Raw genomic sequence first — 22,097 nt, 5'->3', positions numbered from 1 at the left:
GTATGGGGGTGTATGCTGTGTTGGCACCTCACGGGCTCTGCTAATGTAAAATGGCACCCTCAAACAAGTGTAGCAAAATCTGCACTATGCTGTTTCTTCCCTTTTGAGCTGTGCACTGTGCCTCAAAAGTAGTTTTCGACAACATATGGGGTATCGGTAAACTCAGCAGATGTTACACAACAAAGTTTTAAAATGGTCTCACTTTTGGGTATTTTCTGTCATATAGGTTCCTCAAAGTCACTTCAAATGTGAGGTGGTCCTTAAAATAAATAGTATTGCAAATTTTGCTCTAAAAATGAGAAATCGCTGGTCAACTTTTAACCCTTATAACTTCCTCACAAAAAAATGATGTTTCAAAAATTGTGCTGGTGTAAAGAAGACATATGGGAAATGTTATTTATTCACTATTTCATGCGATATCACTCTCTGATTTAATGGCAAAAATTAATATTTGAAAATTGTGAAATTTTCAAATTTTTTGACAAATTTCTGTTTTTTCACAAAAACGCAAGTCATATCAATCAAATTTTAACACTATCATGAAGTACAATATTTCACGAGAAAAAATCTCAGAATAAGTGGGATCCGTTGAAGCGTTCCAAATTTATGACCTCATAAAGTGACAGTGGTCAGAATTGTAAAAATTGGCCTGGTCAGGAAGGTGAAAAGAGGCTTCGGGGTGAAGGGGTTAAAATTACCATTCATTTAGTTTTAGTTTTCCCCCAAAATCAGTGGATTATAACTGTTGGTCAAATGAGTAATCGCCAACAACTATTAAATCATTTATTTTATCTCGTTCTGGTGCTCCCCTACATTGTTATGAAATAAGTGACAGACCATAAAAATACCTCCTATAGCTTATCATGTGATTCCATTTTTATTATGTGAGTAAATGATAATGGTTATCATAAACTGAAAATTAAAACTATACGCATTTTTCTAGACAAAGAAATTGAGAAAACTCTTACCTAAATATTGCCCCTTTCCTTCTCTAAATGGTGGCCCCAAAGGTCCTTTCATCATTGGATTTACATATTTCATTTGAGGATATTGTCCTCCAGCAGGCCCACCTCCAGATACAGATCCCATTGCAGCCACCAAAAGGAATAAAGTGCCACGTCCCAGGGACATCTTTACTTCACTCTATGAAATGGAATTCAAGAGTTTAGGAAATTCATGATAGTAAGATACATTTTTACATATTATGTAACCTTTTCTTAATTTAAAATGCTTATCTCTCACTGACCAACTTACAAAAGTCTCCACCAGTAATTAAATAGAGCCCGTAAACAAACAATAAAAATAACAGCTAAATAATTAAACACAATTGGCCTCCAATAACGCAGTAGAACCATCTCAAGGAGGATCACAAGGAAATGGACAGCATGTGATATTTCAGTTTTTCTTTTTTATTAAATTTGCAAAAATTTCTACATTTCTGCCTTTTTTCAGTCAAGATGGGGTGCAGAGTGTACATTAATGTGAAAAAATTAACTTTTTTAAATTTGCCAATTGGCTGCAATGAAACAAAGAGTGAAAAATTTAATGGGGTCTAAATACTTTCCGTACCCACTGTATATATGTGTATATGTGTGTGTGTGTGTGTGTGTGTGTGTGTGTATAAAGTGTGTATTAAATGCTTGCAAAAATAGAAATCTGAATTGCTTAATTTTCTCAGTTAACAAATTGCACAGTGAGTGAGCAAAAGAGAAATGGAATCCAATCAATACTTAGTGTGACCACCGTTTGCCTTCAAAACAGCATCAATTCTTCTACATACACTTACACAGTTTTTGAACAAACTCAACAGGAAGAATTGTTCCAAACATCTTGGAAAACTAACCACAGATCGATGTACAGATCAGGGGACTGTTAGGGCCATTGTAAAACCTTCACCTTGCGCCCTTTGAGGTAGTCTATTGAGGATTTTGAAGTGTGTTTAGGATCATTATTCATTTGCAGATGCCATCATGTTTTCAACTTCAGTTTTTTTTACAGATGCTGTTTCCCTCAAAAACTTGTTGAATTTTCATTGAATCCATTCTTCCCTCTACCTGGGATATGTTCATCGTGCCATCAGCAGCAATACAACCCCAATGTATGATTGATCCACCTCCCATGCTTAACGGTTGGCAAGATGTTCTTTTCCTGAAATTCTGTGCCCTTTTTTCTCCACACATAAATTTGATCATTTTGGCCAAAGAGTTCTATGTGAACCTCATTGGACCACAGGACTTGTTCCCAAATTCATCATGATTGTTTAGATTTTCTTTTGCATACTTCTGACACTGAATTTTATTGTGAAGATGCAGGAGCGCTTTTCTTTTGATGACTCTTCCATGAAGGCCATATTTTTGCAGGTGTCTCTGAACAGTAGAACAATGTACTACAACTCCAGAGTCTGCTTAATCTTTCTGATGGTCTTTGGCAGTCAAGTGGGAGTTCTGATTTGTCTCTCTAGCAATCCTATGAGCAGATGTCACTGAAATGTTGCTTGGTCTTCCAGACCTTATCTTGACCACTGTTCCTGTTTACTGTCATTCTTTAATTACATTTAGAACTGAGGAACTTGAAAACACTTTGTTATCTTACAGCTTCTCCTGCTTTGTGGGCCTTCACAATTTTCATTTTCACAGTGCTAGACAGCTGCTTAGAAGAACCTTAGGCTGCTGTTATTTGGCACAAGGCTAGATGAACCCTGTGTTTTAATAAAGCTGTGAAATTTGCATCACCTGGCCTTTCCTATTAACAATGATAGTGAACAAGCCATAACCCAGCAGGCTAATTAAGGTCTGAAACCTTGGTCAAAGTTATCTGAGCACATAAATCTCCAAGGGTGCCCAAACTTTTTTCATTGGTCCATTAAAATGTAAAAAGTTACAAAAGATATTTTTGTTTACCTAAAATAGAAAGCAAATGTGTTATCTTTAACTGTAGGCCTTTTAGAGATCATTTCATCTTCAACTTGCTTAACTGTTCACAATAACAGTAATTTTGACCACGGGTGCAAAAACTTTTTCTTGTCACTTTATTTTAGATTTTGACTTATCACCCAATACACCAGATACAAATTTTCTATCCCCCAGTTCCTATGTTTTCATGTATAGTTAACTCAATTGGCCTTGTTTCCACGCCAAAGGTATGGAGTTTTGGCTACAATTCTTCCATGAAAACCACTATTGGCCAGACTTCTATGAACATCAGATGGATGTAGCTGTGTCCCACTGTTTGCTGCCAGTTCTAAGCTCAAGAGGGGGGGCTGTATGGGGCGCAGCTAAAAGGAAGCCCCCACATGACTGCGTTGCCATGGGGAGCAGGGTAGTAATTTTCTTTTAAAAGTTAGAATGGGAGGCTCAGGATTGGTGGATAGCAACTGGGGCGGGGAATTCTATGGGATTGGGAGGGGGGGACCTGGAAAAAGTGCGGGAAAGGGGGTCAGTCAGTTAGATACAGCCGAAGTGAGTGGACCAGCTGCCGCAGCGTTACTCACCATGGCCACGGTGGACAGCTTGGTCGCTCAGCTTCGCAGGGAGGCGAGATCCAGGAGGGCCGGATGGCTTGTAGAGCAGCTCTCCGGGCTGCTAGGAGGCAGTGACAGCCAGGACAGCGGGAGCCGGGGCCAGAGTTCCAGGAGGTCGAGGCCGCCCGAGAGGTTGTCCCCGGATAACACACCGCGCGGCAGGCGCAGGCCGCGGAGCCCCTCACGGGACCCTGCGGGGGCTGGGGGACGCGGCGCAGCCATACCGCCCGCCCCCTCCTCCGAAAGGAATCCACTCGGCGGCCCTGCCGGCGCGAGACGACGAGGCGCTGCGGGAGCTGGGCAGGCGCGGCAGGACGCCGGCGCTTCACCGGATGTTATGGCCGCACTTCCGGTTCGGCCTGGCAGGGGGCGCGGGAGCGCTGCAGCGCCGACTTCTGCACTCCAGACCCGCCGGGGAGCTGCTCCAGCGGCGGTGACACCGGGGACGGTGCGCGATAGGAGCGCAGCAGCGGCAGCAGCTGACAGGAGCCGGGACCCGGGAAGTACTGCGGCGGGTGCACCTAGACCTTTGCCGCACGGTGCACCTGGCTCTGAGACAGGACGGCGCAGCAGGATGGCGGCCAGGCCAGTGGCATCACCGCAGCAAGGAGCACGTGGTTGAGGCAGCGCAGGAGCGGCGCACAGAGCGGATGGTCCGGCTGCGGCACCCAGGGGACTTGTGCAAGCTGCCAGATCCAGGTCCAGCAGGAGGTCGAGGGAACGGTCGCCTTCACCAGTCTCAGTCCCCCCTGGTGACGTGGAGGCCAGGGGCGCGGGCCTGGGGCAGAGAAGCAACAGCGACGACTCGGGGAGCGAGCATCGTGACGACAGCGAGCGGCAGGCTTCAGGAAGCACGGCTGGTGGGGACACAGCACCTGCGCAGCCCCGTGAGTATATGTCCAGTCCTTTTCCGGTGGCGGGTGTTTCGGGGTCTGTTGAGCGGAGTGGGGGTGGTGGTGAGGTTCCGGGTATTAGAGAACTTTTGGCGGGTATGTCACAGATCTTGAGTAGATTGGATGGCGGGGTTGCGGATAGTGCCCGAGCGTCGCCCGCTGGGGCTTGGGTGTCAGTTGCCGGTCGTGGAGTTGGGGGTTCGAGCGAGATTGCAAGTTCCGTTAGCGGGCCGCTGTCTTCAGCGGCCGGTGTGTCGGTGTCGGTACAAACCGAAACGGGGAGGGGCGATACCGTCAAGTTAGATGATAGGGCAAAAGGGGAGGTTTTCGTGTGCTTTGAGGGTCCGCTGGGGGCCCATTTGAAGAAGGAGGTGAAGGAAAAGATTTGGAAAGACGAATACCTTGAGATTTTCTCTCTCCTTCCTTTAGAAAAATTTAATTTGGATAAAGGAAAGAAAGATGATAGTAAAAAGGAGGAGGAGGAAAAGAGGCGTTGGCGCCTTATTCCTCAGACATTTGTTAACTGCGATACGATGAACAGTTCAGGCAGCGCAAGGCGGTGAGGCCCGAGATAAGATGGGATCAAAAGGACATTGGATTGTGGTTGAAGGTTATGGCACCGGTGCGTTACGGGCAGTCCTTTCAAGGGGGCGGAGGGGGTAGCGGTCAGCAGTCAGGACACGGTGGAGGAGGTCAGGGGTCACAGGCTAAGGAAAAGACGGGGACATGCTGGCAGTTTAACGACGGCCAGTGTAAGTTTGGCGCAACCTGTAAGTTTAAACATGTGTGCTCCCACTGTAGCGGGGCCTCACATGGGGCCGCTAAATGTTTTAAGAAATCACGGGGCAAGCCATCCGTGGGTGGCGGTCAAGGGGGAGACTCCGGTGAGGCTTCAAAAGATGGCCCCCTATCTAAATAGATACCCGGATTCTCTCAAGGCAGAGGTTATTAGAGAAGGTTTTCTTGAGGGGTTTAAGATCCCTCACCCGACGCATGTTGTCCCTTTTTCTACGAGAAACTTGAGATCGGCTAGTTTGCATTCGGAGATTGTTTCGGCTAAGCTGGCAAAAGAGGTTGAATTGGGAAGAATGGCGGGGCCGTTTAGTTCGCTGCCTATGGCTGACGTAATTGTCTCCCCGCTTGGGGTGGTGCCTAAGAAGGAGCCGAATAAGTTCCGGCTGATTCAGCACCTGTCTTATCCCAAGGGTGCGTCGGTTAATGACGGGATTGCGGACGAGTTGTGTTCTGTTGTTTACACCTCTTTCGATGCGGCGGTAAAGTGGGTGCGCAGGTACGGGCCCGGGGCCTTGTTGGCAAAAACAGACATTGAGTCGGCCTTTCGGCTTCTGCCGGTGCATCCACAGAGCATTCCTTTGTTAGGTTGTTGTTGGGAAGGGGGTTTTTACTTGGATAGGTGTTTGCCCATGGGATGCTCGATTTCGTGTGCATTGTTTGAGACTTTCAGTACCTTTTTGGAATGGGTAGTGAGAGACGTTTCAGCCGTTCCTTCTGTCATCCACTACTTGGATGATTTTTTGTTTGTTGGTCCACCGGATTCTGCGGTGTGTGGTCATCTACTTGCCACCATGGAATGGGTGGCCGGACAGTTCGGCGTTCCTTTGGCGCGGGATAAAACGGAGGGCCCCTGCAAGGTTTTGAGTTTTCTCGGGATTCTCATTGATTCCGAAAAAATGGAATGTAGGTTGCCTGACGATAAATTGCTGTTGCTTAAGCAGGAAGTGGACAGGATCAGTAAAATGCGGAAGGCTACCTTGAAGGAGTTGCAGTCGTTGCTGGGCCGCCTGAATTTTGCTTGCCGTATTATGCCGATGGGCAGGATTTTTTGCCGCAGACTGTCCAGGGCGACTGCTGGTGTTCGGTCAGCCCACCATTTTATCCGTTTGGGTAGAGAGCATAAGGATGACCTGCTTGTTTGGCAACGTTTTTTGGTTAGCTATAACGGCAGGTCGCTTATTCAGTGGGAAGATGTCAATGCATTTGACTGTGAGATCTACACGGACGCAGCAGGTGGAGTTGGTTATGGTGCCTATTGTGGAGGAAAATGGAGTATGGGTGTGTGGCCTGAAGATTGGAAAAAGACGGGGCTTACCAAGAATTTGACGTTGTTAGAACTGTTTCCAATTGTGGTGTCGGTGTTTATTTGGGGCGACAATTTTAGAGACCGGCGCGTCCGTTTTCATTGCGATAACTCAAGCGTGGTGTCTGTGATTAACAGCTTATCTTCTTCTTCCCTCCCTGTAATCAGGCTGGTCAGGGAATTGGTGTTAAAATGCTTGGAGTTGAATGCATGGATTTCGGCGGTGCACGTGCCAGGCGTTCAGAACAACATAGCTGACGCGTTGTCTCGTTTGCAGTGGGACCGTTTCCGGGAATTGGCTCCAGATTCGGAGGCGACAGGAGCGGCATGTCCTTTGCAGCTGTGGCAGGTTGTTACGGAACGGGAGGCCAACTGATTCGAGCTTCAGTGTCAAATAGGACTTGGTTGGATTACACGGCATCCTGGACTATGTGGGAAGGTTGGTTGGCTCAATGTGGCCCGACTGAGTCTGATGGCGATAGGACAATGGCGTTATTGGCCCTGATAGGTAAGGTGGTGGAATGGGGTTGGTCTGTGTCTAGGTTGAATAAGTTCATTGCAGGTTTGGTTTTCGGTTTTCAGCTTCAAGGGTTAAGGGACGTTACGAAAGACTTTGTGATACGGCAGGCATTGAAGGGTTTTCGTAAGGGTAATGTAACTTTTGATAAGCGTAGGCCCATTTCTTTTGGAACGTTGCAGCGTTTAGGCGAGGCCTTGGTTTTCATTTGTTCTTCTCAGTTTGAGGTGGTACTGTTTCGTTTGGCCTTTTCTTTAGCGTTTTTTGGTGCCTTGCGGTTGGGGGAATTGGTTTCCCCGAGCAGGGACAAGTCAGGTGGTCTTTTGGCGGAAGATATGGGTTTTTGGGATGGTGGTATTACTTTTTGGATAAGGCAATCGAAGACGGACCAGTTGGGCAGGGGAAAGAAGGTAGTTTTAGGAAGGGTGGATGGTGGCGGTATGTGCCCGCAACACTGTTTGGAGGCTTATTGGAATGTGTGCCTGGTCAGGTCTGGTCCTTTGTTACAACACCAAGGAGGGGATTTTCTGTCGCGTTTCCAGTTTGTAGCTATTTTGAAGAGAGGCTTGGAATATTTGGGTGTTAATCCGGAGAATTTCGGTTCGCACTCTTTTCGGATTGGGGCTGCGTCCGAGGCCGATGGTTTGGGCCTGGGGCCGGAGGTGATTAAGAAGATAGGCAGGTGGAGTTCTAATCGTTACCTGTCTTATGTGCGACATTGATTCGGAAAAGTTGAGGTGTGTTTTTTGGTGTTTTTGTTAATTGTGGTTGTGTTTTACAGGTCGGCCCCCCTCCTTGGCTTGGATTGTTGGACACTCTTTCGTTTACTGGGGTGCCCTCCGGGCTGACGCTAGGTTGAATGGTAGGCAACTGGGTTTTGGTCGGGAGGCAGTGGTTATTCGTTGGATGGGTCGTCGTGGTATGTTGTGGCGTAGTTTTTTGTCGGAATTCTCCCGTGCCACACGCCTGGATCGCCCCCCGGACATCTTGGTGGTTCACTTGGGAGGTAACGATTTGGGGGCTAAACCAGTGAGGGAATTGATTCGGGATATCCGTTTCGATTTTATGAGATTGTGGGTTTCTTTCCCTGGTATCCTGACGGTGTGGTCGGACATTGTGCCACGTCGGACGTGGCGGGAGGCCCGTTCCCAAAAAGGGATTAACAGGGCCAGGGTGAAATTGAACAGGTCGGTGGCGAGTTTTGTGTCGCGGAACGGTGGTATTGCCGTTAGACACTTTGAGCTGGAGGCCGGGGTTGGGAATTTCTGGCGAGATGATGGAGTGCACCTTAACGAGATAGGTATGGATTTATGGGCGCTCGGTCTGCAGGAAGGTGTAGAAAGAGCTTTGGCGATGGTGGGGCACTCACGAGCCTGAGGTGGTCAGGGCTGTTCGTGTGTGGCGGGGGGTGGGGTTCTTGGAGTTGGTGATGATGCTTAGAGGGTTGATCTGGCTTTTGTTACAGGCTCTGGACGGGGTGTTTACCTCGGGAGCTTTGAGGTTGGTTTTTGCCCGAAACGGGTTACATGGTGCCCTCGAGCTGGTGGTTACGGCTGAGGGTAAATACGTGTTTTTCGGTTAAATTTTGTGGTAGGCTTTCGGCCTATTATGAGCCAGATTTTTTGCTCCAAGAACCCTCCCCTCGAGGTTTTTATATTTACAATGTTTACATTTGTTATTAATGTATTTGTTTGTTAATAAAATGGCCGCTGTGGCCAAATTATCCAAAAGAAATTTATGTATTTGTGTCAATTCATTGGGTAGGTAAAAGGGTATGGTTTTAATAGGGAGCAAGGTAGTTGGGGTTGAGGATTCATGACTAACAGGATCCTGCATTGGCGATACGCGGTCATGGCACTGCTGGACATCTTCCAAAGAGAAGTAAGTATAAATGACTTTCGTCTGCTGCACTACATTCAGGGTTGCTAACTCGACATTTTATTTTTTCTGGACATCTTACCAAAAAATCACGGACAGACAAACATTTTTATGGACACATTGGAAAACTATAATACATGATAATGATTAAAAGTTATACATGTCTACAGCCTATAAATCTGATATGAAGACATCAGCTGCATCCACTGTGAAATGATGATAATTACAATCAAAATAATCAGTATAAGTTTCTTCAGCTTGAAGAAAAATTGCGGAGGTCTTAAATTTTTCTTACGGAAAGGTAAAAAGAAGTGCTCTATTTTTGCTGACAGTCCTGGAATTTCTGGATGGTTGACAACCCTGACTATGATTCTTTGCTGTACCACTGTGCACTGCGCCTAGAGTCTTCAATCTTTTTCACTTCTTGGAATTTTCAGTGCTGAGAAATACAGGCAGATAGTTATCCTTCATGCAATAGCATCAAAGAAGCATCTGACTGGCTCAAATGTATTCTTCAGAAGGAGAATGACGCCAGTCATACAGCCAATCTCATTAAGAACTATCTTTTGCATAAAGAAAAACAAAGAGTCCTGTAAGTGATGATATGGCACCTCAGATTCCTGATCTCAACAACATGGAGTCTGTCTGGGATTACATAAGTAGACAGAATGATTTGTGTAAGCCTTCATCCACAATGATCTGTGGCTAGTTTTCCAAGATGTTTGGAACAACCTCACTGCTGAGTTCTCTTAGGTGTGTGAACGTGTACCTAGAAGAATAAATGCTTTAATATTGATTCAAAGGCAAAGGGTGGTCACACCAAATATTGATTTGATTTAGGTTTTTGTTTTGGTTACTGACTTTGAATTTTGTTACTAATTCAAAACTTTTCTAGTTTTTAAAACATTCTCACTTTGCAGCATGTTTCCCACACCTACTTCGTACTATTGCACAGTACTGTTCATATATATATATATATATATATATATATATATATATATATATATGCAGCGAGTGAATTAAATATTGAACATGTAACCAATTTTGTAAGTTAAAATATTTTTAAAGGTGCTGTTGACATGAAATTCTCAGCAGATGTCAGAAACAACCCATCCAATCCACACAGGCAAAGAAATCAAACCATAGGTGTCCATAAATTCAGTTATGTGTAATAATGACAAATCACATAGGGAAAAAGTACTGAACACATGAAGAAAGAGAGGTGCAAAAAGCCATGGAAAGTCATGACATTTGCTGAAAACTATAAGCACTTAGAAAGCAATCCTGTCACTTAGTGAAAAAAATAATATCTGCTGGTTCAACTGATGGCCTATAAAAAGGTGTCTCATTACTACGATGCCACACAAGAAACATCTCATGATGTTGCAAAATATCCTGATGGCATTGGTTACAGAAGAATTTCTAAACTACTGAAGGTTCCAGTGAGCACTGTTAGGGGCCATAATTCGGAAGTTCAAATAACATAATTTCACCACAAACAGGCCATGAACTGGTGCTCCTTGCAAGATGTCAGAGTGAAAAGAATTATTAGAAGAGTTGTCCAAAAGACAGGGACCACTTGTGGAGAGCTACAAAAAGACCTGGAATCAGCAGGTACAATTATTTAAAAGAAAACAATAAGAAATGGACTCAACCTCCATGGCCTGTATGTGTACGGATAAGAAACCAATTAGGCATGTCTCCTCAGTAACAAGTCCAGAACCGTTGGGGCTGTCACCTAAATTACAGGGGTAAAGCTTAAAGTGCGGGACTGCTCCTTGTACTCGAGAAAAAGGGGCGTGGTCAAGCTGAGAGAACATTTGAATGCGAGGATTCAAACAGTTTGGGCGGGAACGTCGAGCACACAAGAGGCCTATGGGGTAAAATCAGCTGTGAGGCGACTGGGCAGAGTGGAGCAGAGCCTGGGACAGAAAAGCATTTGGACCCGCTGACATCGCTGCCCTCGCTGAGACCGCTGCCACAGCCGCCCCCACTGACAGCACTGACCGTGAGAGACAAGGTCTGTGAACGGGACTTAGGAACGCAACAAAACGACATAGCGAACTGGGCTGTCCATTGTAAACTGTGTTTAGGCAGTGCTGCAGGTCTCCGTAGTGTTGGGTCACTACCCGCTGAGGATAAGGATGTTTCCCCCTTCATCGTCTCATCTACTGGACCCAAGACCCACGTCAGGATCCCGAGGAGTCCCCGCCATCGTCAGGACCATGAGAGGACATCACCAATGTCAGGAGATATTACCCCATCTTTCTCAGGACTATGACAAACTCCAACTGCGACTCAATCAGCCCCAGTCACAGATAGGAGTTCGACCGTGACTGGCGTCTAAGTGATAAGTTATTATTAATTGAATTGTCTGTTTTATTTGTCCTTGTTTCTTTAATTTGAGACCTTTAGCCATTTACTGCATTAGGGAATATTGTCCCTCCATTTTCTCCCTGGGTGGAGTTTCTGTTGTTTAATAAATCCCTACCACAGTTGGTCTGTGTACAGGCTGTTACTGCATCCTCCGTACCTGCTATCTCACATATGCACGCTCACCCCTCAAGACTACATTGCTGAACAAAAAGCTTGTTCAAGCACTTACAAAGTTTGCTCAACAACATTTACACAAACATGTGAAACACAGGGAGATGGTTCAGATGAGCTCAAAACTGATCTCTGGATTCCATAATACACACCATGTTTGGAGACCAAAAGGCACTGCATATCACCCCCAAAACACAATACCAACAGTGAATTTTGGAGGTGGTATGGGGCAGTTTTTCAACATATGTCACAAATGGACAAATTGTCACACTGTGGCGGTCTTTGATAAGAAATAATGGGGAGGCCTCAAACTGTCCCTGGAACTGGGACCCTATCTATCCCTCTCCCGAGGGTACTCTTGAAGGTAGGTAGGCCCATGTCTCTGACCATATTATGCTCCTGTTAAACCCTTATCTGTCTCCTTTCCCACCCCATGAGGCATGGGACAGAAATGTAAGTTAGACAAGACACTAAGACAAACAGGGATAACAGAAAACCTCTATCATACATAAGCACTAACCAACAATAGGGAGGAGGATAGGGACAGCAGGAATAAACTAAACAGGGGCCAGGAGCTAAACACACACATACTACAGCAAACCACAGATCACTACTACAACAACTCCACTCCAGCCACTTAGCTTTAGCACACAGCCCAGGAAGACAAATCTTTCACTGGGGGTGACAAGAAGGTCTGGCTAGTTTTTATAGGAAGAGGTAATGACAAGATCAGAAGCAACAGAAATGGAGCTGAATGTTTCTGACCAGCATAGAAAGGGTCGCTAACCTCTTCAGCACCAGAGGAAACTAAATCCATTTAAAATTGGACACAAATCACACCATCTCTAAAGAAGACCTGCGATTCATTACCTGACGTGACCGTCTAACTCCAGGTCTTTCAGGGGGACGTGACACTCTCGTGACACAAATGTAGCAAAACATTCTTGAACAAAATTTGCTAGGATGAAGAAGATGAAACGAGAGTCAACATTTGAGCAAGACATTGATCCCAAACACACCGCCAAGGAAACTGTCATTTGGTTTCAGGGAAAGAAAATAAAGCTGCAGGAATGGCCAGGCATACTTACAAAAGTGGTGATGTATTCAATACGTACTTCACCCGCTGCATATGAATGAGTGTGGTTGATGAAAACCAATGAGGTAGAAGTTGTAAAATGAGAAAGTGTAGTGACCATAGAAAATTTGGAATAACAACCAAAGAACCAGTGGTAGGATTATAGGCACCCAAGGCTCACTGTTGTGTGTTGAGAATAAAAGCTAGCACAGCTGGTTTGATCTTACTAAAGAAGTGTTCTAACCCAAAGCTGGCTATGATAAAAATGCACCAGAACATTGCAGCTTTTTCAAAATTGGATGCGTAGCAACATGCCATTCAAAGTTCCCAGGTTGACCCCTGTCCATTGCTAAAATGGGTAATTGACTACTTGAGTATTAGATTTGGACCATGAAGCATTGAAAGAATGTCCCGTGGTCTGATGATTTTTTTTCTTTTAGATTATGTCATCATGTGGATGGCCAAGTGGTCGTTTCATAGAGTTTGTATTTTAGAAAGTTTTCACTGCACTAAGGACATAGATCCATAGCGGCAGATTATGCAGTATTTGTAGAGCCTTTGGAACAAAGGGGTCCTGTCCTGTTTGGTCACACATGTATGTAAAAATCTGGCACCATGACCCTCTGTATATTATGGCCACTAACTGTCTGTTTTTGATACTTAGACATGTACTGTACAAAATTGGCAACCCTTAGCAAATCTGTCTGCGTTTTAAGTTCTTCGACACTTAGTAATAAAATTCATAGTCTACTTTTTAGACACTGCCTGACTCTTATTCTAAAGTCTGTAAATCCTGCTTGCTTATGTGTGAGAATAAAAGCATTTATCCAAGTCATAGATGTGGTTAAAATGCCTTTACAGCCCTGCCGGGTGGAGGTGTAGAAATGTATGAGTGTTTTTAAGTTTTTAAAGCACACTTGCAGTGATTTAAATATTACATCTGGGAAAAGTCTGTGTTATATTTGGGGAGCCAAAGCTGACAATTGTTTGAATACCAGCAGTAGGAAGAGGCCCAAAATATATACTTTTACAAATATCACAGGGTAAAAAATATGTGAAATAAGGGAGTAGGAAAACATGCGTTTCTACAACAGATGCCTCTGTAATACAGAAGACCTTGCCTGACTCTCCTGCTTATGAATGCCTAACTAGCTTTCTCCCACTCTCATTAACCTGCCAAGCTATCAGACCTTCTTGACCTCAACACTTTGTTTCAGTCCATTAGCTTCTTCAGCAACTTCTGTTTGTTTGTTGTGTAGCCACATAATTTGTTTTTTTACATTGTGTCTGCTGGCACTTCTCCTTAAAACTAATCTAAACCTTTTGTTATTTTCTAATCAGGCACTGGGCTCACAACAGAGGTATGAAAACAGACCTGTACTTCTATTTTATGATTGGGTAAAAGAAAGCAATCGATATGTAAAAATATTCCATAATTTGTCTTGTCTCTTTATGAGATGGTCGAACCCGAACAGTAAAGTTTGGCATCTGTACTGAACACCTACAGTTCGGGCATGGACACCAAACACAGACTTCACCAGGAAGTCCGTGTTACTGTTTGGGTTCGGCCCCCTGAACACCGGGTGTTTGCCGTGTTGTCATGTGCATGACAGCGCGGCAAACACTGCTTCTGATCGGTGGTAAAATCATCTCCGCCGGTCAGACAGCCGCAATTTCCACAGCTGTGACCGGAGGTATAAAGTGTACCTCTGGTCACTGGTGTCAGCTGATGGGACTACTGCTCTCAGCTGGACTGAACTGCAGTGACCTCAGTGAGATCCCCGCTAGCACTGTGAGAAAGTCTCATGGTGTAGAGGCAAGTTCACCACAGTTCAAATTCACCGCAGTGAAATTCTCCTGGTGAACTGCGGTGATCTTTGTTATGATTTGGTGGCCTAGGAGCAGCATGAGACGTACTCTGGAGAAGGTGGTACCTGTACTGACCGCAGACCCTGAACTTAACACCGCAACTAGAAGTAGCCGTGGAATGTACCTAACACTCCCTAGACATCTCGACACAGCCGGAGGACTAAATACCCCTAGAGATAGAAAAGGGAAAACTATCTTGCCTCAGAGAAAATCCCCAAAGGATAGACAGCCCCCCACAAATATTGACTGTGAGAGGAGAGGGAAATAACATACGCAGACTGAAATCAGGATTTAGCAAAGGAGGCCACTCTAGCTAAATAGAAAGGATAGGACAGAGTACTATGGGGTCAGTATTAACAGACTAGAAAATATCCACCACAGAAAATACAAAATCTCCACATCTAACTAAAGATATGGAGGGTATATCTGCATCTCCAGAGATACCAGCTTGGCTGAACAAATCCTTATGCAGCCCAAGCTGGACAAGACAAAAACATGGAAAAGAACTGAACAATAAAGCCCACAGCATGTGGACTGCAAAAAACAAAGCCAGAACTTATCTTTGTTGAAAAGAACAGCAAAGCAGGAGAGACCAGGCAGGGATGTGAATCCTCCAGGAACAATGGACAACTGGCACTGACTAAAGGATCAAGCAAGACTAAATAGCCCAGTCAGAATTGCAATAAGTGAACACACCTGATAAATGCAGCGATCCAAAGACAGCAGCGCTACCACTTATAACCACCGGAGGGAGCCCAAGAGCAGAATTCACAACAGATCTTGCCTCTACACCATGAGACTTTTTCACACTGTTGCCAGTGGGGAACTCACTGAGGTCACCACAGTCCAGCCCAGCTGGGAATGTAGCCTCAGTGACCGGTAGTAACCTCAATGACCTCACCGCTAGTCACTGATGCTGTGATTGCAGCAGCTCATTCACCAGTGGTTATTAGCCTGGACAGTCGCATCTTGGCACCATCCAGGTTGCAAACTTTTTATACCATAGACATGGATTACGGCATAGGACAGAACAACGGACAGGTGAGGGATATTGTTGTTTTTTGTTTTGTTTTTTTAAACCATATTTATTGAACAGTAAACAGAGAGTACAAGCATTGTTCAAAAGCATCAGAGAAGATCAAACAAATAGAATTGTACAGTACTTTTAAACAGTAGACAGTGTATTATAATTATAACCAACTTACCCTCCCCCTCACCCGGGCACACACTTGCATCTTCATAAAATATCATCAATCAAGCCTAACAGGGGTTCTGTTATCCATTTGCTCTTTCATGTACCAGTCTATGAATTGCAAGCAACCATGAATCGCCTGGCGTATAGATAATGTCTGAGTATTAATAAAAGAAGACCATGTAAAGAAAAACCGTTCAGTGTATTTTTCTTTATTCAGTATGGACTCTATCCAGTCCATCTTGAAGATATAAGCTACCTTCGTATTAATTAAGCTCAAAGAGGGAGTACTACCCTCATTGGCGTTTTCCCTCATATCTTTATACTTCAGATGACTTCAAATGCTATGTAACTGGTTGGTGGGAGACTTTCATGGAGGATAGCTTGGAAGACTTGAACGACATTAACTCATTTTGGGCCACTGCTAAGATGGTGCTTAGGGGACATACCCTTTGTGTCTCAAAAAAAAAAAGAAATGAGGTAAGAATTTACTGTAAATAAATAATTTTAAAAAAATCCAGAGGTTCCCCTCATTTTTTATAACCAGCCAGGCAAAACTCACAGCTGGGGCTGCAATCCAGTAGCAAATGAGGTTCATATTTGTGGGGTTGATGTCACCTTTGTATTATCAGGTGACATCAAGCCCACGGGTTAATAATAGAGAGGTGTTCTATTGAAGCCCTCATCTCCTGTAATAAACCAAAAATACAAAAGCAACAATATCTCTCACCTGTCCATTGTTCTGTCCCATGCAGTAATCCAGGTCTGAGGGGTAAACAGTTTTCAACATGGACAGTGCCAAGATGCGACCGTCCAGGCTAAGAACCACTGGTGATTAAGCTGCTGTGAGCTCAGCATCATTGACCAATGGTGACATCATTGAGGCTACTGCTAGGCTTACTTTTTTATTTTTGGCTTATTACAGGAGATGAGGGCTTCGATGGAATAAGGCATTAGGTGAGTATAATTGTGTTTATTATTTTTAAATAAAAATAGAAAACTGTGTTTTGTTTTATTTCTAATAAAGGACTTTATTCTGGCTAAGTTTTTGTTTACCATACAACTATGGGATTAGTAATGGATAGGTGTCTCTCCATTACTGAGCCGTGGGTTTGATGTCACCTGACAATACAATGGTGACATCAACGCCACAAATATGAACCCCACTTGCCACCGCTACAGTGCGAGTGGGAAGAGCTGGGCAAAGCACCAGAATTGGTGCATCTAATAGATGTGCCTTTTCTGGGCAGCTGCAAGCTGCTATTTTTAAGCTAGGCCCTAGCCTAGACACTAGGGGGTCAATATCCATGGCCCCTTAACAGTCTGAGAATACCAGCCCCCAGCTGTCAGCTTTAACAAGGCTGTTTGTCAAAAATGAGGGGGACACCACGCTGTTTTTTTAAATGATTTATTTAAATAATAAAAAAACAGTGTGGGGACCCCTCTATTCTTGATAACCAGCCATGCTGAAGCTGACAGCAGAGGGCTGCAGCCCCCAGCTGTGAGTTTTGCATGGCTGATTATAGAAAAAAACAGGGGTACCCACACAGTTATTTCTTAAAATTATTTATTTACAGTGCCGCAGCCGCTCCTGCTCTCACTGCTGTCACTGTTATTTGCGGCAGCAGGAGTAGGCTGATGGGAGTATTAGTCCCATCAGCTGCCGCCTGCTGTCATTGTTCTCACTTGAATACAACTCTCATCATTCTCCCCTGCTCGAGCTTATCACTGGCAGAGCAGGGCAGAATGATGAGAGCCATCTTCAGCACCTGATGCCGGTGAACAGCACTCACTGTAGCGTCCGTCCGTGTGGTACTAATGCGGCATACGAGCGGCACACGGTTGCCACACATGTGCCATAAGTATTACACACATGGCCACACTGACACCGGTACTGGTTTTTCCGGTACCAGAAATATCAGTACATGTGAAATCGGCCTAAGACATGACAATCTTCTATCCATCAAATGTGGTGCATTTTAAGCATTAGGGTTTGTTAACATTGGCGAGCCAATGTATAATTTGGACTAGTGCGATCCAATGTTTGCTTGTGCACTTGAGGGATTTTCCATATGGACAGACAGTGTGAAAAAAATGGCAGTGTGCACTGATCTAGTCTGTTTTGTAGGCAAGACAACATCAGTTTCAATTGTGTATAATGGCAAATAGTTTGTTTGCCATTACGGTATTTTGTGCTTATCAAGAGAATGAGACTCTGTTTTAGTCTGCAATTGCTTTCACATTTTTGCTGGTTGGCATTAGAATAAGATAGAAAACTCATTATCAGACAAACTTTAACCAGCAAAGCCGAACTTTTGTACTGCAGAATGAGTTAATTTTCCAATCATACAGGGCCTGATTCATTAAATATTTTACGTAGAAAATGTTGAAACATTGCATGATTTTGGTGAAACTCAAAGCAGCACTAAAGTTTGTGTTACTTTTGATGTTGACACGCCATCTTTGCCCAGCTCTGACAAAGCGGCGGTTCGCTATTGCAACACCCGCTAGGGCCATGGAGTACTCGCCTGGCTCTTAAAGGGGTGGTCACGGCAGCAGTGACCCAGTCTGTGGCCCTGGGTGCGCAATTAAAAGGAATGGATGATGGAAAGGAATAAAGTTTATATAGGAAAAGGGGATTATTCGTGACGCCACCTGTGGTACTCAGCCAGGGATGGCCGACGCTGCTTAAAGGGACCGCTGGGGATGATGGTGATGCAGCTGGGATGACTCTGCTCCCCACAGGTGGAGCGGGGCCCCATGGGTACTGGTACAGTTTTGGTAAGGGACTTGTGGACATTGGGGTGCAGGACTGAGGGTGCAGGAATATCTAGAGGACACAAGGACTGTAGTTTCTTTACCTTTAATGTCAGGTTGAAGGTGCAGTCTGGGGCACAAGTCACAGCTGGTGATGAGATCCAGGCAGCCTGGAAGCAAGTCCCTCTAGCCAGGTGGGGTTGGAGGCCTTCCCACTGCGCTGTTCTCTGGGTGCTTGGTGATTTTAGTTCTCCTCAAGTCCCTCTCTGTCTGTCCACTAAGTGAAACACTACCCGCATGGCAGGCAGCTTGAGCCTGTTCCAGGTGTCACTTCCTCGTGGTGACTCCGAGCTCTGGTATGCTGCTGTGGCTTCGGGTGTCAGCTGGGGCCAGGAGACCTGCAATCTCCTGTTCTCCGGATTTGATTGTGGGGCCTGAAGTTCCCACACAAACATGGACTCCGGTGTCCAGTCTTCAGCGCTTAGTCCTGGAGTGAGCTCAGCCTCAGCTCCGATCCCCAGTTTCTCCTCACTTCTTGCCTCTTCCTCCTTCACTGTCTACTCTCTGACACTGAACTGACTAACCCTGCCTCCAGGCCAGAATTTATAGGGAATTTCCCCTAAAACAGGTGTTAGAGCTCCCCTTTCTGGTCTGGAGTCAGGAAAGGTGTTGTATGCTGAAATTACCTGGAAAGGGGACTCCTCTTGCTTCTAGGCATGGCATCACCCCTCTGAGGAAGGCAATGCTACTCTGGCAACCGGACTCCTGGGGTGCCACACTATACCACAAAGGGAATGTGATGAGGTGCATACAGATGCATACTCTACTCATCCAATGCTCCTGATTCATGAAGATGCTTTTGTCTCTTCATTAATCAAGAACTTCTGACTCCAGCATACTCCTCATCAAGACCAGCGTGTTAAATCTCATATTACTTGGAATCATTTAAGATGTATTAAAAGTTTTTTTTCACTCATTGAGGAAATTAAAATATATGACTATCACAACAAACATTTTCAGTCTGACTCTGGACATAATGAGCAACATAGCACTGAGTATTTACAGTATAAATGAGTATTAATGTATATTTGAGTATGGATATTATAGTATAGTTGATCCCTGGCCATAGGATAGAATTAAAGACTGTTTGAGACTCTGACCAGGTATCCCATCAGCTCTAGGAGTCAGAAGTGTCAGCCAAATTTGCTTGTGCTTCTGTTCTCTCGTGTTAACTGGGTCTGAACACTTTCCAGATTCTACAAACTCAAATATTTTTGCTCTAACAGCAGGGCTTCACACATATGCCAAGTTGCTGCCATTATTTAAAGTACCACAAATGTTGAGATACAGTAAAAGAATTACAGAAAAGGTGCGCAGGAAGCTGTCTCACTCCTTGACCCTTGCCCACTGTAGCCAAGCAGATGCAGTGACACTCTCTGGCCCCTAGCCTAAAAATTGCTAATGTTTCAAGCAGGTCATTTACTTTAATTTGTAATAAACTCTATGGTGAGAGAATATAAACATAGAACTCATTTTCTTTCAAGCAGGAGCCCCCCCCCCAGCAGTAAAATTATTTTACATCAATATTTCTCTGAAATTGGAGCCCGCCGGAGACTTTGATGAAAAGAAAAGAAGGAGACGAGGGAGCACATGTGGGGAATTAGCAAAATCAGAAAAAGGAAAATATTTTTCTACTGTCTAAGAGCGTCTGGGGCTTTAAATGTTAGCAACTTGTTTAACAAGCAAATGACAGCCGACAAGTCGATTTAAGTTAAACATTTGTCAAACATAATCACATACACAAATATACACATATGTATTTGAAGGGGATCTCCGCTGTTAACAAAAATAAATAAGTAATTAAACTTATATCGTGATTGAATTAGCACTTTAACCAAGATTAGTACCAAAGCAAAGCTTAACCAGTATCCCAAGACGAAACGGAACATATAATAGTCATCCTGTAGTGATATTTACAGGACCGTCACTTGAGGAGGACCAGTCACCAGGTCGAAAGTGACCAATTTTTGCACTTATTTTATTACGGCTGCTTCCCTGAGTTTTGCACTTTACAATGGGGTTCCTTGAAATATGGGACTTGTAAATTTAGTACTACATTTTCTGGTCTTTATACGGTACAAGGGGGTGTGGCTCACAGTATAATAATGCAGAGCAGCCTAAAGATGCCCCCCCAAGAGAATTATGTGAGCAATGTTCCCTAGGTACAAAAAAAGAAAAAATAGCACTAACTAAAAAGACCGGTATCTCTGGAACAAAATCTTTAAAAAAGAAAATGCCAAACTCAGAGGAGCCAATGGAATGAAATAAGAGTGTAAACTGTACACTATCACTTGGGAGGCACTGTTGCTCTATATATCCGGAGGTTGCATGGAGGTACAGAAGAACAGGAGTACAAAAGACACAATCAGGCAGTTTCAGCTTTCACGTGTCTCAATGGGTTTCAGAAGCACAATAGCATTTCTTTATAAATGATATAAAGAATAAAAACACTACATGCTTCAGAGCCGACTTGGCTCCTTCATCGTGTGGCCAATATTTCAAAGAAAATATGGCTCCAAAGAGCAAGAACGAGCCAGTCAGCTGTGACCAAAAAAACCAGGATCATATGAGTTGCCCGATTTTTAAGAGGTGTTTAACATAATTTTTAGCAATCATCCTATTATTACTGTAGTTTCGACTCCAAATTACCCAAACAGGAAATAGTATAAGGAACAGTTGCTAGCATACCCAGTTGCCAGGATGACTAGAGGCAGGACGTTACCTACGGAAGCCTGGAGCGACCGATTAGGAAATTTCATGGTACGTATAAAGGACAACTAATCAGCGTACTTTATTACCAGAATGTCATTCCATCAACTACAGAAGCCTGGAAGGGATGAAAGGAAGGAGGATTGCAAATTACTATTCAATTTAGCCTTATATTTGTCAAGGTGCTGAGAAGGACATTCCGTGTCCCCAATGGTAACTATGTGTATATGCAAAAATAGAATCATATGGGAACTGTATGGTAGATAACTGAGGAAAGTGTCAAAATATTATGAAACAGCCAGAGAAAGAGAACATCATCATTATAACAGAAATGTTGTCAATTAAGAAAAATGATAAAAATATGATGGATATAGTAAAATGAACGTGTTAATAGTATAGTGATATAGCATATTGATGAAATATAGAAATAACATTAACGATCCTATGGCAATAAATAGATAGTGATATACAGCTCTGGCAAAAACTAAGAGACCACCACATCAAAACCCTGTCCGGGACAGCCCAATCTCCAGACCTGAACCCAATTGAAATGTAATCAAGAGGATGATGAATAGTCACAAGCCATCAAACAAAGAAGAACTGCTTATATTTTTGTGCCAGAAGCAGTGTGAAAGACTGGGGGAAAGCATGCCAAGACGCATGAAAGCTGTGATTAAAAATCATAGTTATACCACAAAATATTGATTTCTGAACTCTTCCTGAGTTAAAATATTAGTATTGTTGTTTCTAAATGATTATGAACTTGTTTTCTTTGCATTATTTGAGGTCTGAAAGCACTGTTTTTTTTTTTTATTTTGACCATTTTTCTTTGTCGGAAAAAAAATACAAAATTTACTTCTTGGAAATTCGGAGAAAGTTTATAGAATAAATGAACAATTTACATTTTACTCAAAAATATATCTATAAAGAGAAAAATCAGACAAACTGAACATTTTGCAGTGGTCTCTTAATTTTTGCCAGA

At 44.0% G+C, this 22,097-nt stretch overlaps 1 protein-coding gene across 2 annotated transcripts in view; it reads right to left on the bottom strand.

The window, feature by feature from the left end:
* COL8A2 (collagen type VIII alpha 2 chain) overlaps positions 1-22,097 on the bottom strand; it is a 396,338-nt gene that overhangs the window by 103,532 nt on the left and 270,709 nt on the right. For both annotated transcript variants that reach the window (XM_077295828.1, XM_077295830.1), the window contains exon 3: positions 969-1,143. In XM_077295828.1, coding sequence (XP_077151943.1) covers positions 969-1,131 — 163 coding nt within the window. In that variant the 5' untranslated portion in view covers positions 1,132-1,143. The remainder of the gene's footprint in view (positions 1-968; positions 1,144-22,097) is intronic.

The sequence above is a fragment of the Ranitomeya variabilis genome, chromosome 3 (assembly GCF_051348905.1).
Source record: "Ranitomeya variabilis isolate aRanVar5 chromosome 3, aRanVar5.hap1, whole genome shotgun sequence".
NCBI lineage: Eukaryota > Metazoa > Chordata > Amphibia > Anura > Dendrobatidae > Ranitomeya > Ranitomeya variabilis.
The sequence above is the reverse complement of the archived record's forward strand: the minus strand, read 5'-3'. Positions and strand labels throughout refer to the sequence as shown.